This window comes from Bison bison, unplaced genomic scaffold (genome assembly GCF_000754665.1).
Source record: "Bison bison bison isolate TAMUID 2011002044 unplaced genomic scaffold, Bison_UMD1.0 scf7180017864220, whole genome shotgun sequence".
Classification (NCBI taxonomy): Eukaryota; Metazoa; Chordata; class Mammalia; order Artiodactyla; family Bovidae; genus Bison; species Bison bison.
Genome location: NW_011494792.1, coordinates 1,299,771 through 1,313,999, shown reverse-complemented (window position 1 = coordinate 1,313,999; position 14,229 = coordinate 1,299,771). Strand labels below are relative to the sequence as shown.

Below are 14,229 nucleotides of genomic sequence, written 5' to 3'. Positions count from 1 at the left end.
TATGGTCTCAGTCTTTGTGTCCCCCAGAAATTTCATATGATGAAATCCTGATTCTCATGGTTACGGTAATCCTAGGTTGGGCCTTTGTGTGGTGATGGAGTTGTAAGGATGGAGTCTCTTCAATGAGATGAGTGCTTTTATATATAAGAGACACACAGAGCTCCTGAGCCCTCCCCTGTGTGAGGATACCCTAAGAAGTGAGTGACCAGAATGGACCCTGCATGACCACGCTGTGGAAATCCATTTCCATTGTTTCTAAGCCTCTGATATTTTGTTATGGCAACCCAGAAGAACTAATACAGCATCCTAACAATCTTTAGACAGTTCAGTAAAGCTCATGCTATTTATACAAAGGTGCAAAGCACTTATATTTTCTGGTGTAACACTGTGATAGTTGGCTGACAGTTCATGGCTGGGTTTCATAAAGAATCCTGAGAATTCAGTCTTCTTGGTAGCATGACCAGAACCATGAACAATTGTCTAATTCTTTGATTCTAATAACATGACCCAGCATAACTGGCTGTGATTCTTACGTAATCTCTTAATGATCTTCTTTGTAATGCCAGCTTCTGTTATTTGTGCCTAATTTTAGTAGGAGCTTCATTCTCTGAATTGTAGGGGTAGATTTTCTTTTGATTTTCTATTAAGTGAAAATAAGAAATGTTGACAAATTGCCCTCATAGAGTTTGACATCTCTACAGAGTCTGTGTTTATTTTTTTAAGAGGAGACCCATTTCACAGAACATGCATTAAAACGCTGTAAATTTCAAATAGGCTTGCTATGGGATAGATGATTCTGATAATCTCAGACCTGGATGGCATGGATGTGGATTTAGCACTAGGTGTTGATCATTCGGCGTGCCAGGATCTTGGTGTAAATGTCAATTTCAAGTGTGTCCCTGTGCAGGCAGTGGAACAGGCTATAAAATGCAGAATGACGCACATCTTCATCGCTGGACAACAGGGATGGGAGTCCCGACCAGTAAATATTATTCTCCAACATCTTCCGCATTACTGGAATAATAATCTGAATACCCAAAAGATAATGAGTTCTTATGTGCTTTATGAGGATTCGTTTTGTTCCTTCTAATTATCAAATTAAGATCTGGGGAAGACATATGAATATAAAACTATCTAGATATGGATTTTGGAGCCAGCCTATGAGAAAACTACTATGAATCTAAAAAGTAGAAACATAACTCGAGTTTAGTTTTACCTTTCTCTTTTCTTCCTTCTTACTCTTATCCTTTGATTTGATGAGAACAGAGAAAGAAGACAAGTGGAACTTCAATAGCATATCTCCTGGATTACTTTGAAGAAAATTCTGATCTTGGAAATTCTGTTCTCTAGTTCTCATACTCTTGAAAATATTTCAACCACCAGTGCCCAGGAAGAAGCAAGCTTTTGATGGAATTGTGTGCAATGCAGGGAAGACTGCAATGTCAAAAATTGCAGTGAAATTCTGATTCCTTTACAGTAGAATCTATCACTATGAATGACTAGGCTCCTGCTTTATGTAGTAGCAGTCTAGAATATACTAGTCATGAACTTTTTCTTGCAAAATGAGATATTTTAAAACACCTTATGCATTACAGAGGTGACCTCTTTCATTCATGAACAAAGCAAGAAAGCCCTCTGCAGGATGCTCACCTGGCAGAATTGCCTCTCTATGAATGCTTGAAGTTCTTCTACTTTTTTCACGTTCTCTTTGGCATTTGATAGGATAGTGTCTGAGACTTCGATCATACCCCGCATGTCAGTGACTAGATGATTCAGAGGTCTATGCCAGGAGTACAGTAACATGAGTATCCACTTACTAAGGTCTTCATTCTAAGCAACCAGAAGAAACATTCTCATTAAAATAATCATAATTAAGTGGTTTTGGTAACATGTGATCTTTGCTTAGAGCAGCTGACCTAAAAAACTTTTGGTTATTCCTATGTGTATGCAGAGATTTTAGAGGGTAGTGAAAGTTAGAAAAGTATAAAATGTAAGCTATTAGTTCACACTTTGCTGAATTATTAAAAATCTAGGCTATGCTAGGAACTAATTCTTCTGATGCATTCTAATTTATACCATGAAGAATTTTATTTTGTCCCCTGAAATTCTACCACCACTCGGTGAGTTCTTTTATGTTGTGTATTTTCTCGAGAGAAATCTAAGTATTTACGCAAGTCAGTATGTGCTGCAGTGCCTGACCCAGGAAAGAGGGATTCCACCTGTGCCCACATCATTGACACCCAGTGATTCATTCGTATTAATGAATCAGGTGGGTCCTCCATATTGATTTTTTATTGGTAATTGTTTTATGATATTACAACAAAGAGACAAGGAAGAAGACATGACATTCCTAAACAGGCTTCTCTCCTCAGCTGATCCCAACACCAGCCCCCTGCTGATATCAGAACAGTCTGTTTTGTTGACATGTGTCCGGGCAGAAAATGGCATAGCGTTGTCTTTAGTAACAGCATCAGTGGGATTCACAATGGAGGGTTTTTCCCCCTACTTCACTACTATTACCAGAATTCAGCATGAAAATCCTGGGGGCTGAAAATTTCTAGTTAATATGCTTGATTTCTTTACAGCCATGAACTGTTTTACTGGTAAAGAACAGAGAACTGAATAGGATTAAATATAGTTATGCACCTAAGGTGCTGAGTAAAATGTAAGACCATGTAGTGAACTCTCAATAAACTTTAAATTTAAGATTATTGAAAAATCCCTCCTCTTTTTTCTCTTTGACTTTTTCCTTTACTTGATCATCTTCTTTATTAATAAGCTTAACAGAGGAAAAGAATGCTGGTATCATTAAGAAAGTTGTAGAGAGAGAAGTTAGTATTTTAAGGGGGGATGCATGTGAAAATATTTTAAATAGTGTTAGGACGAAGGATAATGCAGGAAATCAGAAAGGAGGGATCATAAGGGTAAAAATTTGGAGCTGCCATATGATTGAGGCTTGATATGTAAACTGTGCTGTGCTCAGAACAGATGCAATTGTGGCCATGAAAAGCAAGGCAATATGTTATAGGCCATTGTAGGGGAGACTTACAAATTAAGAATAAAAGGTGATGGAGGATTCATTGAGAATGACGAATGAAGGAGGTGTCAGAGAAGTAGAAGCAGTATCAGGAGAACCTTGAAAGGCAGATGCGAGGGCTCGGGTGGTGCAGTATAGCATTCCCAAGTAGCACTCACTAGTAACAGGGAGCACTCAAAACTGGAGTGTGTTTCTTACATATTCATGAATTTTGCAATCTTATATTTTACTCATGGAAGTTCCCATTCATTTCCTGTTTTTGTACAGTACAATAGCTGCAATCCTGTGTCTAATCCATTGGTTGAACTAAAGTTGTCTGCATGGACAATTTATGGATCTGTTATTTATCTTGCTACTACAGATCTTTAGTCATCCCTTGATTTTGCTCATGCTTCATCAACTGCATAATATAATTTCCTTCAATTGCTTATGGTTCCTCCACCTTTTTCTGCATGTACAGTTACCATTACCTCTTATAATCTGAAGCCTGGTAACCTACAACTGTCTCATATGATCTTGTGAAAAACCCAGGTGAAAGACTCACGTCTATCTTTTCGGCTTTGTCCATGTCTTCGGTAGTATGGAGGGAATTGGTATGGCAGCTCTTGGTGGCAGTGAGATAGTACAGTTTGCCCTGGGCATACTTTTCATCCTGAAAGTGATCAGGCAATTAGTTAGGGTTTTGGGGTATTAAATAGATGAACCCACTACCAAAACATTAACATGTTTGACAGTCCTGTAATTTTCTTAACGGGGGGCATCACAAAATTTGAAAGTCGTTCTTTTCCTACTTTTTCTATATGTTGTCTCTATAAAATGATTTTACATGTAAATTTTCTAAGTTCAACCTTTTCCCTTCTCTATTTTATTATTATTATTATTATTTATTTTTTAGTATTTGAACCAAATATAGCACTTTTGTACCAATACTTGATGCTTCCCAGGTGAAGGTAGTAGTAAACAACATTCCTGCCAGTGCAGGAGATATAAGAAGACTCAGGTTTGATTGCTAGGTGAGGAGCATCCCTTGCAAGAGTGTACAGCAGCCTACTCCAGTATTCTTGCCTGGCAAACCCATTGGACTGAGGAGCCTATTGGGCTACAGTCAGTAGGGTTGCAAAGAGGTGGACACAAATGAAGTGACTTAGAATGCATGCATGCACCTCTTTTTAACCATTTAATCTCTTGTTTACTGTGGGTTAGAGCCAATATATTCCCTTGCAAGGAGTAATAAGTTATGACTCTGACTTATCTCTGATCCGCACACCAAGAAGCTTAGTGTTCATTCCAGGTGCAGAATACAGTGTTGTTTATGGGGACAAAATGGTACGGCAGAAAAATGTGGCATAAAGCTATAGGAAATAGTAAGCATGGACAGAATAGTAAGAGTAGAGAAATCTAGATAACACATTGATAGAGAAAAACTAATCTTTAGCGAAGCTTATGAACATTTCAAGAGATTACTTGGAAGAGTTGGGGGGAAAATGGACAGTCAAAAATGGAGGATGAAGCAAAAACTAGTGTGTAAAAAGAACTACGTGAATTTAATAGAAACCTTTAGCACAGCCTTTTATTAGCTGTCTGCTCTAATGCGTGCTCCTTGATTGACCTAAAAGAATTAACATACAACTTTCAAAGACCTTCCTCAAAAAGAGAATAATTGTTTCCAATTGTAAACTCCCCTTCTATTGTAGTTCAAAACCTATATGCTGCAAATCTTAAAACAATAATTTGTAGCATTAAAAAAACTACCAGTATTTGTTTTTGTGACCAACATTCAGCTTTGTTTAATATGTTCCATCCACCAAGTTCACTGCAGAGCAGTTTTCATTCGTCGGCTATTTACTCTGAGCCTGGAGAAAAAAGCCCAGAGAGACACTGAAGCACCAGAAAATCAACATGCTTCCTTTTCCTCAGTCCCACCTAAAAGTGCTTTATGTCAGGTAGTATTATGGACTAAATGTGTATTCTTCAAATTCATGTGTTTGAGTCCTAACTGCCAAAGTACTGTGTTTTGAAAAGGGTTCCGAGTTTTGGGGATCCCATAGACTGTAGCCCACCAGACTCCTCTGTCCATGGGATTGCTCAGGCAAGAATACTGGAGTGACTTGCCGTTCCCTTCTCCAGGGAATCTTCCAGACCCAGGGATAGAACCCAGGTCTCTTTCTCACATTGAGAGCAGATTCTTTACCATCTGAGCAACCACAGACGCCCATTAAGGTTAAATGAGCTCTTAGGGTGGAACACTGATCCAATAGGTTTAGTGTCTTCATGAAGTGAAACACCAGAGAATTACCTCTGTGTCTCTTTGTCTTTTCCTCTATCTCTCTTCCCCACCCACCACCCTGTCTGAGGATGCACCAAGAATCTAGCCTGGGAAAAAAGAGTTCTTACCAGAACCTCACCTTGCTAGCACCCTGATCTGGAACTTCTAGACCCAAGAACTGTGAGGAAATAAATTTCTGTTGTTTATTCCACTGAGTGTATTGTATTCTTTTATGGCATTCCTGGCTGACAAATACAAAATCATTTATTTTGGAAATTTACAAAAGAAAATGAATGAAAGGAAATTGAAAAAGTTATTGCACTTCTAGGAATCTTTGAGATTTCACAAAAAGGATCCTTTATTCGTATTCCACATCTTATGAGCTGATGGCTTCTTTGACCTAGACACTGTGTTATTTGAAGTTTGGCTGATGCAGCCTTCTTGTTGAAAGGACAGTATAGCCCAGTCACTTACGCGAAGGTTCCATCTGGAATCCTGGCAGGTTAGAGTCCATGGGGTCACAAGAGTTAGACAGGACTAGCAACTAAACCACCAACACCACAGTACTTACAAACTCATTCAACATTATTCTGGAACGCTTAAGGATGCTTTGGGACAGCAAGGTGGCATTGAGAAACAGTTCTCTAAGTAAATCCAGGGGGATGTCAGACACGTCAGGACAGCAGGACGGGCATGAGTTGCCTTGGCACAGGAGCAGATTTGACATGACCAGCAGCAGCAGCAGGCAGGACCCTATTTAAATAAAAACATGAACCATTCTGAGATGATCTAGTCACCTGAGGTTATCAAATCCATCCTGTGGAGGGAAGCCTTCTCTTTCCCAGTTGCTCTGAGCAGGAGTTGGTGCTGTAGTACCTGGGGTAGGGAAGAAGGAGTGCCTTCTGTGTAAATTTACATGGATGATGGTATTTGCACGGATAGATAGTGGGAGAAGTAGGTTACTCCCTGAATTTTTGTATTGCTCTCAGAAGTACTTCTGTGCTCTGCAAACATTTGGAACTTAATTCTGAGCCAGAGTGTTTAGGCCATTCTTTTAAGACAGTTTAATGTTCGGACTCTGCAGACTCTGGCAGGGAGGCCCTCAAGGAGTTTGTAATTTTTTCACTCTGCATTGACTAACGCTTGCATTTTAGACACTGAAATGACAAGAAAAGTCCAGTTGATCTGTGTGGTTTACCATCACGCTGGGGTAGGAGTAAACACATGACTGACTGATCGCTACTGTTGAGTAAAAAGAGAATACCAAGAGAAAAAGGATACTGTACCTTGGATCTGCTCACTCACCTTAGTAACCCCATGCATGTCTTTGATACTTTCCCCAAAGCTTTAGAACATCTTAAAATTTGTGTTTCACAGTAACCCTGTGGGATAGCTTTTAATCTCACCATGATCATCAATTTATGTTAATGAAGATGCAATGACTTGGAGAGGGCAAGTAATTTTCCCCGGGTCCCATTATTAGCAGATGCAGATGACTGGGCACCAGTACATCTGTTCACTTCCTGATGTCACATCACACATGCCTGTGGGCCCTCGGTCTGCATGTGTGTAACCAGGACCACATCAGGAGCTGTGATGACTCTGCTTAATGAGAAAAATATTTTGTCTTTGACTGCAAAACAGCAGTGACCCTAGAACATTGGTTTTATCCATTTGTTCTGCTCTGTCTATAAAACACCCACTGTTAAAGTCTTTGACAATTATCAGTGTGGGGGCCTGGTTCTCCTGGCTAGCCTTTCTTCTAGGTACCTTGACAGCTCTTCTACTTTTATGCATCTTTAATCCTCTCATTACGTTTGTTTCTTTGAGAAAATAGCAAATAAATCTCCAAATGATAATACAAGAATATTACCTGGTCAGCACCCAAGACAACATCATTGGCTCTGTGAACAAGGCCTGCCCTTTCCTGACTTTGACTTTTTAGGGACAAAATTTATCAGTCTGGTCGGGAGTACATCCTGACAACCCATGGTGCTTAGTTTTTGAACCATCTCCAAACATCTCCTCTTTGATGGTAGAACTAGACCTTCATGTTTCAATGATGTGTTGTAAAATTTCAGATATTATTCATGGCCCCTACCTTTGACCAACAGAAGCATAAAATCACAGACTCTTGCAAGCGTGATTTTAATATTACTTTTCCTGTTCATCCATCAAAGTAAGCATAATTTAAGACTGAAGTGAGCAAGAACTGAGTTTGGACAAGAGAACTGGTAAAATAGGGATTATATCCTCCTGAATGAGATCTTAACATGATTCTTTTTCCAATTTACCAGAAAAATGGTGATATAATTAATGATAAGATATCAACATTTACTAGGTTTTTGTGCTCCTAGTTTAAAGGGGCATGGTACCTAAGAATAAAATGGTTATTTAAAATTAGGTGATAAAAATAAAAGTAGTTCTCAAAAGGAAGACATGTAAGTTGGAAAAATTTGAAACTATATCTTTTATCAACTAAAGAGCTTATTGTGACAGCCAAGGAGAATAATAGCTTGTATAACATAGACGAATTTGTGTGCATATATTTCTGTGCATGTATACATGTGTTATGCCTAAATATATGCTTAATTCCTTCATGGAACTTTGGACCTTATAAAATTCGATTTTATAAGAGATGGTAAATATAGCAGAATACCCTAATTCCTAATGTAATTGGTCATTTACTTGTAGGTGACTACGTGGTTTGTTTTTCTGTTAAATTGTTATTCGTGCGTTTGCTTTGGTAGCACATATATTAATAAATTGGAGATTAGCATGGCCCCTGCCCAAGGATGACACACACATTTCTGAAGCCTTCCATATTTTTCTGTAACAGCTTCAAGGAGTGGGACAGGAAGGAAGGTGGGAATGAGGTTCAACAGCGGGGGGACACAGGTATCCCTATGGCTGATTCATGCTGATGTTTGGCCGAAAGCAGTACAGTATTGTAAAGCAATTCCCCTTCAATTAAACATCAAGAAATTCAATTATTAAAACTGTTATTGGGGATCATATAACAGGTTCACATATCCATTGTATGACTAAAGAGGGTCTGACTAGAAAATGATGGTGTCAATTATCATCGGTTAGTGATTCATTAACTTTATAGTTGAATGAGAAATGTAAACTGACAAACACTACTGTCTGTGATTCAGTGCAATAGCAAGCTATAATCCTTGCTGCGTTCGCTTTTTGGTGGTATAGTGCCCAAACTTTGAAACTGAGGCTGTTCCCAGAAGCGCACAGTCGTGAGTCCTGCCCAGGGTTTTTGTTCCTGATGCTGGAGGCTTCCGTTCGCTGGTCACTAAGGCTGAAATTTTCTCTGCTGAGCATTCTCTGGGTCTATCACGTGCACACGTTTTTATATTTTGGTTTTCTAATTTGATTCTCTTATTCTTTTGAACAGACTACCAAGTCCCTTTACGATTTATTTTTCAGACCCTTTTGTGCTTTGATCTTCATGATGCTCATTAGTGTATTTCCTTCCATGTCTACCTCTCTGAGTAGTTTTCAGCATCTACATAAACCCTACCCTATTCTCTTATTGTCTGGATTTTGGCGTTTAGCATCAGCATATTTTTATGAACTTCATTTTCCTTCTGGTGCGGTTTTTGGTACACAGTTTAAGCCGGTTGGCTCACGTCTGGCTTGTTCATGTTGTCTCCAAATAATTACAGAACTCTGCTTTCTTTCTAGGCAACACTGCCCCTTGTTTTGATACGATTACTAATTTTCTGTGATTTCACTGCCTGCCCCACAAGCTTTGTCTTTCCCAATCTACTATAACTTGAGTACTATGCACTCTATGTTGTTATTACTATTTTAAATCAATATCTACTAGTATAGCAGAGAATTAAAGGGAATAAAATTGCAATAGCATTAGTAATAATACATTCCCCCAAAATAAAATCCAGTAATGCTCCCAGTTTTAAATTACTTTCTATGCATGTATTGTTGAGGTCCCTTACTCATTTTTCCATACTAGGTGTTTCAATTTTGAAATAGAATGTAGAAAACAATGGACTGGAAAATTATGAAAATCACATTGGATTTTAGATGCCTCAAGGTTAAGTATGTAATTATTAGTTTGTTATAGTTAATAAGGCTATTCTGAGCACATATAGCTAAGTGTTGGGTGACAGCTATTGAATGAAGGATGTATACTGAGAACTGCAGTCACCAAACAGGTGATTGGTGATAAAGAAAACAATGCCAGGAAGACACAGGCTTTTGTTCTGGAAGGAAAAACTTACAGGGTCTATCATCTACAGTCTACTCTTCAGATTTTTCAAAACACTTACTCTTCCTTTGCTCATTTAATAATTTGGGTTGTTTGATTTCTTTCAATAATGAGTTGCATGAGTCTCTTATATATACTTGGATACTAAGCCCTTACCAAATAGGTGATTTACGAATTTTTTTTTCGTTCCATAGGTTGTCATTTCATTTTACTGATGGCTTCTTTTACTATGCAGAAGGTTTTGAGTTTGATGTGCTCTCACTAGTTTATTTTTGCAGTTCTTGCCTTTGCTTTTGATGACTGAGTTGTTTGAGCTGCTTGTAGTTTGGAAAGCAATCCTTTATCAGTTGCTTTATTTGCTATTATCTTCTTCCATTCTTACCAAAAGACACAGACTGGCTGAATGGATACAAAAACAAGACCCATATATATGCTGTCTACAAGAGACCCACTTCAGTCCTAGAGACACATACAGACTGAAAGTGAGTGGATGGAAAAAGATATTCCATGCAAATGGAAATCAAAAGAAAGCCAGATTGTCAATTTTCGTATCAGAAAAAATAGACCTTAAAATAAAAACTGTTATAAGAGATAAAGAAGAACACTACCAAATGATCAAGGGATCAGTCCAAGAAAAAGACAACAATTTTAACTATGTACCCTACATAAGAGCACCTCAATACATAAGGTAAACACTAACTGACACAAAAGGAGAAATTGACAGTAACACAATAATAGTAGGCATGTTAACACCGCACCTACACCAGTGGACAGATCAACACAACAGAAAAGTAATAAGGAAACATAAACCTAGAAGGAAATATTAGAGCAAACAGACCTAATTGATATCTTCAGCACACTCCATCCAAATGCAGAAGAGTATACTTTCTTCTCAAGTGCATATGGAACATTCTCCTCATCTTGGGTCACAAATCAAACCTCAGTAAATTTAAGGAAATTGAAATTATATCAAGAATTTTCTCTGACCGCAACACTATGATACTGCTACTACTACTGTTGTTAAGTCACTTCAGCCGTGTCCGACTCTGTGCGAGCCCATAGGCAGCAGCCCACCAGGCTCCCCGTCCCTGGGATTCTCCAGGCAAGAACACTGGAGTGGGTTGCCATTTCTTTCTCTAATGCATGAAAGTGAAAGTGAAGTCCCTCAGTTGTGTCTGACTCTTGGCAACCCCATGGACTGCAGCCTACCAGGCTCCTACATCCAGGGGATTTTCCAGGCAAGAGTACTATCATACTAGATATCGATTATAGGAAAAAAAACTTTAAGGAACACAAACCCATGGTGATTAAACAACACATTTCTAAATAGTGAACAGTTTACTGAAGAAATAAGGGAAATCAAAACATTCCTAGAAACAAAGAACAATGAAAACATGATGATCAAAAACCTAGAGGATGGACCAAAGCAGTTCTAAGAGGGAAGTTTATAGTAATACAAATCCTACCTCAAGAAACACATTGAATAGATGACCTAACTTTACATATCTTTAACTCTTTAAAAATTTCTCTTATCAATGTCTTAATGGTTTTGCATAAAACCTTTCAACACCTTGCTTAAGTTTATTTCCAAGTGTTTTATATTTTTGTGATGCAATAGTAAATGGAATTGTTTCTTTATTCCACTATCTGATAATTTGCTGTTGATACATAGGTAGACAACTGAGTTTCATATATTGGAATATAGTAAACATAATGTATGCTACATCTTAAAGAATAGACAGTTTTCCCATGAATAAGACATACAGATGATCAAAAGGTATATGACAGGATGCTCAGCATCACTAATAATCAAAGGAAATGCAGATCAAAAGCACAAGAGATATCACCTCTTACCTGTTTGAATGGCTAGTACCAAAAATGTAAGAAAGGACAAATGTTATTGAGGATGAGGAGAAAAAGGAGTGCTTATGCACTGTTGGTAGGGATGTATACCAGTGCACCTCCATTGGAATCATAGTGTGGAAGTTATTCGAGAAATTTAAAAGAGAACGTTTATGTGATCCATTATCCCACTTCTGGATATATAGTCAAAGGAAATGAAGTCATTGTCTCAAAGAGAGATCTGTATTCCCATGTTCATTGCAGCATTATTCACAGTAGCCTTGTTATAGAAACAATCTTTCAACAGGTGAATGGTGATGTGATATATATAGGTAAATATTATTTAGCCATTAGAATTAGAAATCCTTCCATTTGTGGCAACAAGGATGAAACTGGAGGGCATTACACTAAGTAAACTAAGTCAGAGAAGGACAAATACCATAGGATCTCAACTATAAGGAATTTCCAAAAAAAAAAAGGAACTCAGAGTAGAAAAATGATTGCCAAAGACTGGAGGGTAGGAAAATTGGGAGAGATTTTTAAAGGTTATATATTTTTATGTATAAAAAATTATTAAGATGAAGATCTAAGTTTGAGCTTCGGGTCTAATCATGAGATTGAACAAGCTCTGGGTGTCGGGATATACAGGGAAGCCTGGCGTGCTGCAGTCCCTGGGGTCACACAGAGTGGGACATGATTGAATGACAGACTGAACTGAAGAGAGTGGGAATTACCTGTGTTCTCCTCAAAAAGCAAAAGTTAAATGTGTGTGGTGATGGCAATGTTACTTAATAGAAAAGGAAACTCGTTTCTAATCCATGCACAAATGGGGGTGGACAAGATGACGGAGGGGTAGGTGGAAGTGGGGTACACCTCTCTCCACTGATGCATCAAGAATGTCTAAAGACGCAGCAGTTCTCACAGAAGACCAGGTGAATCCTGCCAGGACTCCCTGACTACTGAGAAGGAACATCCGGATCCATACAGAACTTGGTAGGACAAAGGAGAGAAGGGACAAGGAGGAAGGGGAAAGAAGGAGGAGAGCAAGTGGGACCAGCCTGCACCTGGGGGAGAGGGAGCTGAAGCGCAGGGGAGAGATCCCCGCACCCATGGCCGTCCACTGGGACAGGGGAGGCATTTGAAGCAGTTGGGGAGTGAATTCACTAATCTGTCACAGTCTGAACAGAGTGAGAACCACATAGACAAGCCATGCTGCAGCCTTTCATACCTCGGACAGGGTTGTAAGTCCACTGGTGTCCATGGAAGCTGGGAGCTGGAGCCATGGGGATTGTAGAACGATCCCAGGGTGAGGACTCCTATTGACCGTGGGGAGTCAGCCAGATGGGATGGGATGGAGGAAATCTGCTGCATGGAATGCTTCTTAAGGAAAGCCATGAGGCGTAAAGGTAGGGTTCTACTGCCTGTGGAGTAGTGCTGTCTCTTTCTCCATGCTGGTACCTGTAGGTTGAGCAATAAAGAAAGACTTCAGTGAGGGTGGTCCTTGAGTGCCTGATGCACTAATCAATGGAGAATTTTGAATGTCTGTATACCCGACCCTACCTAATTCTCCGGAGAAGGCAATGGCAACCCACTTCAGTACTCTTGCCTGGAAAATCCCATGGGCGCAGCAGCCTCGTAGGCTGCAGTCCATGAGGTCCCTGAGGGTCTGACCACCACTGAGCGACTTCACTTTCACTTTTCACTTTCATGCATTGGAGAAGGAAATGGCAACCCACTGCAGTGTTCTTGCCTGGAGAATCCCAGGGACAGGGGAGCCTGGTGGGCTGCCACCTTTGGGGTCATACAGAGTCAGACACAACTGAAGCAACTTAGCAGCAGCAGCAGCAGCAGCAGTCCCTGTGTTGGTATTAATATTTATAAAAATTATTAATGGATGCAGTAGAGAACCAAAAGAACTATAGTTACAACAGTAGTAATAAATTACCCCCAAATTATAATCCATTAATGCTCCCTTTTAAAACTGATTTTCTATCTATATATTATTGAAGTCTCTTAACTCATTTTCCTTACTAGGCAGCTCAATTTTGAAATGAAATATAGAAAACAATGGAGTGGTAAACTCTGGAAATTACCTACCTTTTGATATGCCTCATTAGTAAGGATGCAAATATTAGGATTTTTTTTCCCCAGTGGGGCTATTCTTAGTACATATTATAGCTCACTGTGGGGTGATTAGTATTGACTAAAGAATGTACACATTGAACTGTAATTGTCAAACAAGTGAGTGGAGATGAAGAAAGTAATGCCAGGAAGGCACAGGCTTTTATTGTTCTAGACAGAAAACCTTGCTGTGTCTCTCATCTACAGTATAATCTTCAGATTTATTGAAACTCTTACTTTCCTTACACTCCATTAAAAATTTGGATTATTTGGGGTTTTTTGCCATTGAGTTGTAGGTCCCATGTATTTTTGGATATTAAGCCCTTAACCAATATATGATTTGGAATATCTTCTGTGAATCTGTAAATTGCCATTGATTTTGTTGATGTTCCTTTCTTTGGAGTCTGATGTGGTTCCACTTGTTTGTTTTGGCAATTGTTGCCTTTGCTTCTGCTGTGAAACCCGAAACCTCATTGCAAAGACCTATGGCAAGAAGATTACCCCAATGTATTGTTCTAGGGGTTTAATCCCTTAAAGTCTTACGTTCAACTTTTAATCCCTTTTTAGCTGATTTTTGTGTATGGTAAAAGAGAGGGACACAGTTCCGTTTTTTCATAGGACTATCCAGTTTTCCCAGTGCCATTTTGTAAAGCTTGTCCTTCCCCACTGGATATTCTTGGCTCCTATTTCATAAGCTAACCGACAATATACGGGTGTGCG

At 39.0% G+C, this 14,229-nt stretch overlaps 1 protein-coding gene across 1 annotated transcript; it reads right to left on the bottom strand.

Annotated features, from left to right (window-relative positions):
• Positions 1–838: 838 nt before the first annotated feature.
• Positions 839–12,671, bottom strand: LOC104992629 (placental prolactin-related protein 3-like). Its single transcript, XM_010845577.1, has 5 exons — positions 12,617–12,671; positions 5,875–6,056; positions 3,582–3,689; positions 1,651–1,830; positions 839–1,027 (listed from the first exon to the last, which is right to left on the bottom strand). Exons 1-5 carry the CDS (start codon positions 12,669–12,671, stop codon positions 839–841), a joined length of 714 nt encoding a protein of 237 aa, XP_010843879.1.
• Positions 12,672–14,229: the final 1,558 nt, after the last annotated feature.

Coding starts and splice junctions, on each gene's coding strand:
- LOC104992629 (XM_010845577.1), bottom strand. CDS start 12,671: ATGGCTCCAGCTCCCAGCTTCCATGGACACCAGTGGACTTACAACCCT. Junction 3,690..5,874: donor GAATAATGTTGAATGAGTTT/GTAAGTACTGTG, acceptor GATCACTTTCAG/GATGAAAAGTATGCCCAGGG. Junction 1,831..3,581: donor ACAAAGCCGAAAAGATAGAC/GTGAGTCTTTCA, acceptor CTGGTTGCTTAG/AATGAAGACCTTAGTAAGTG.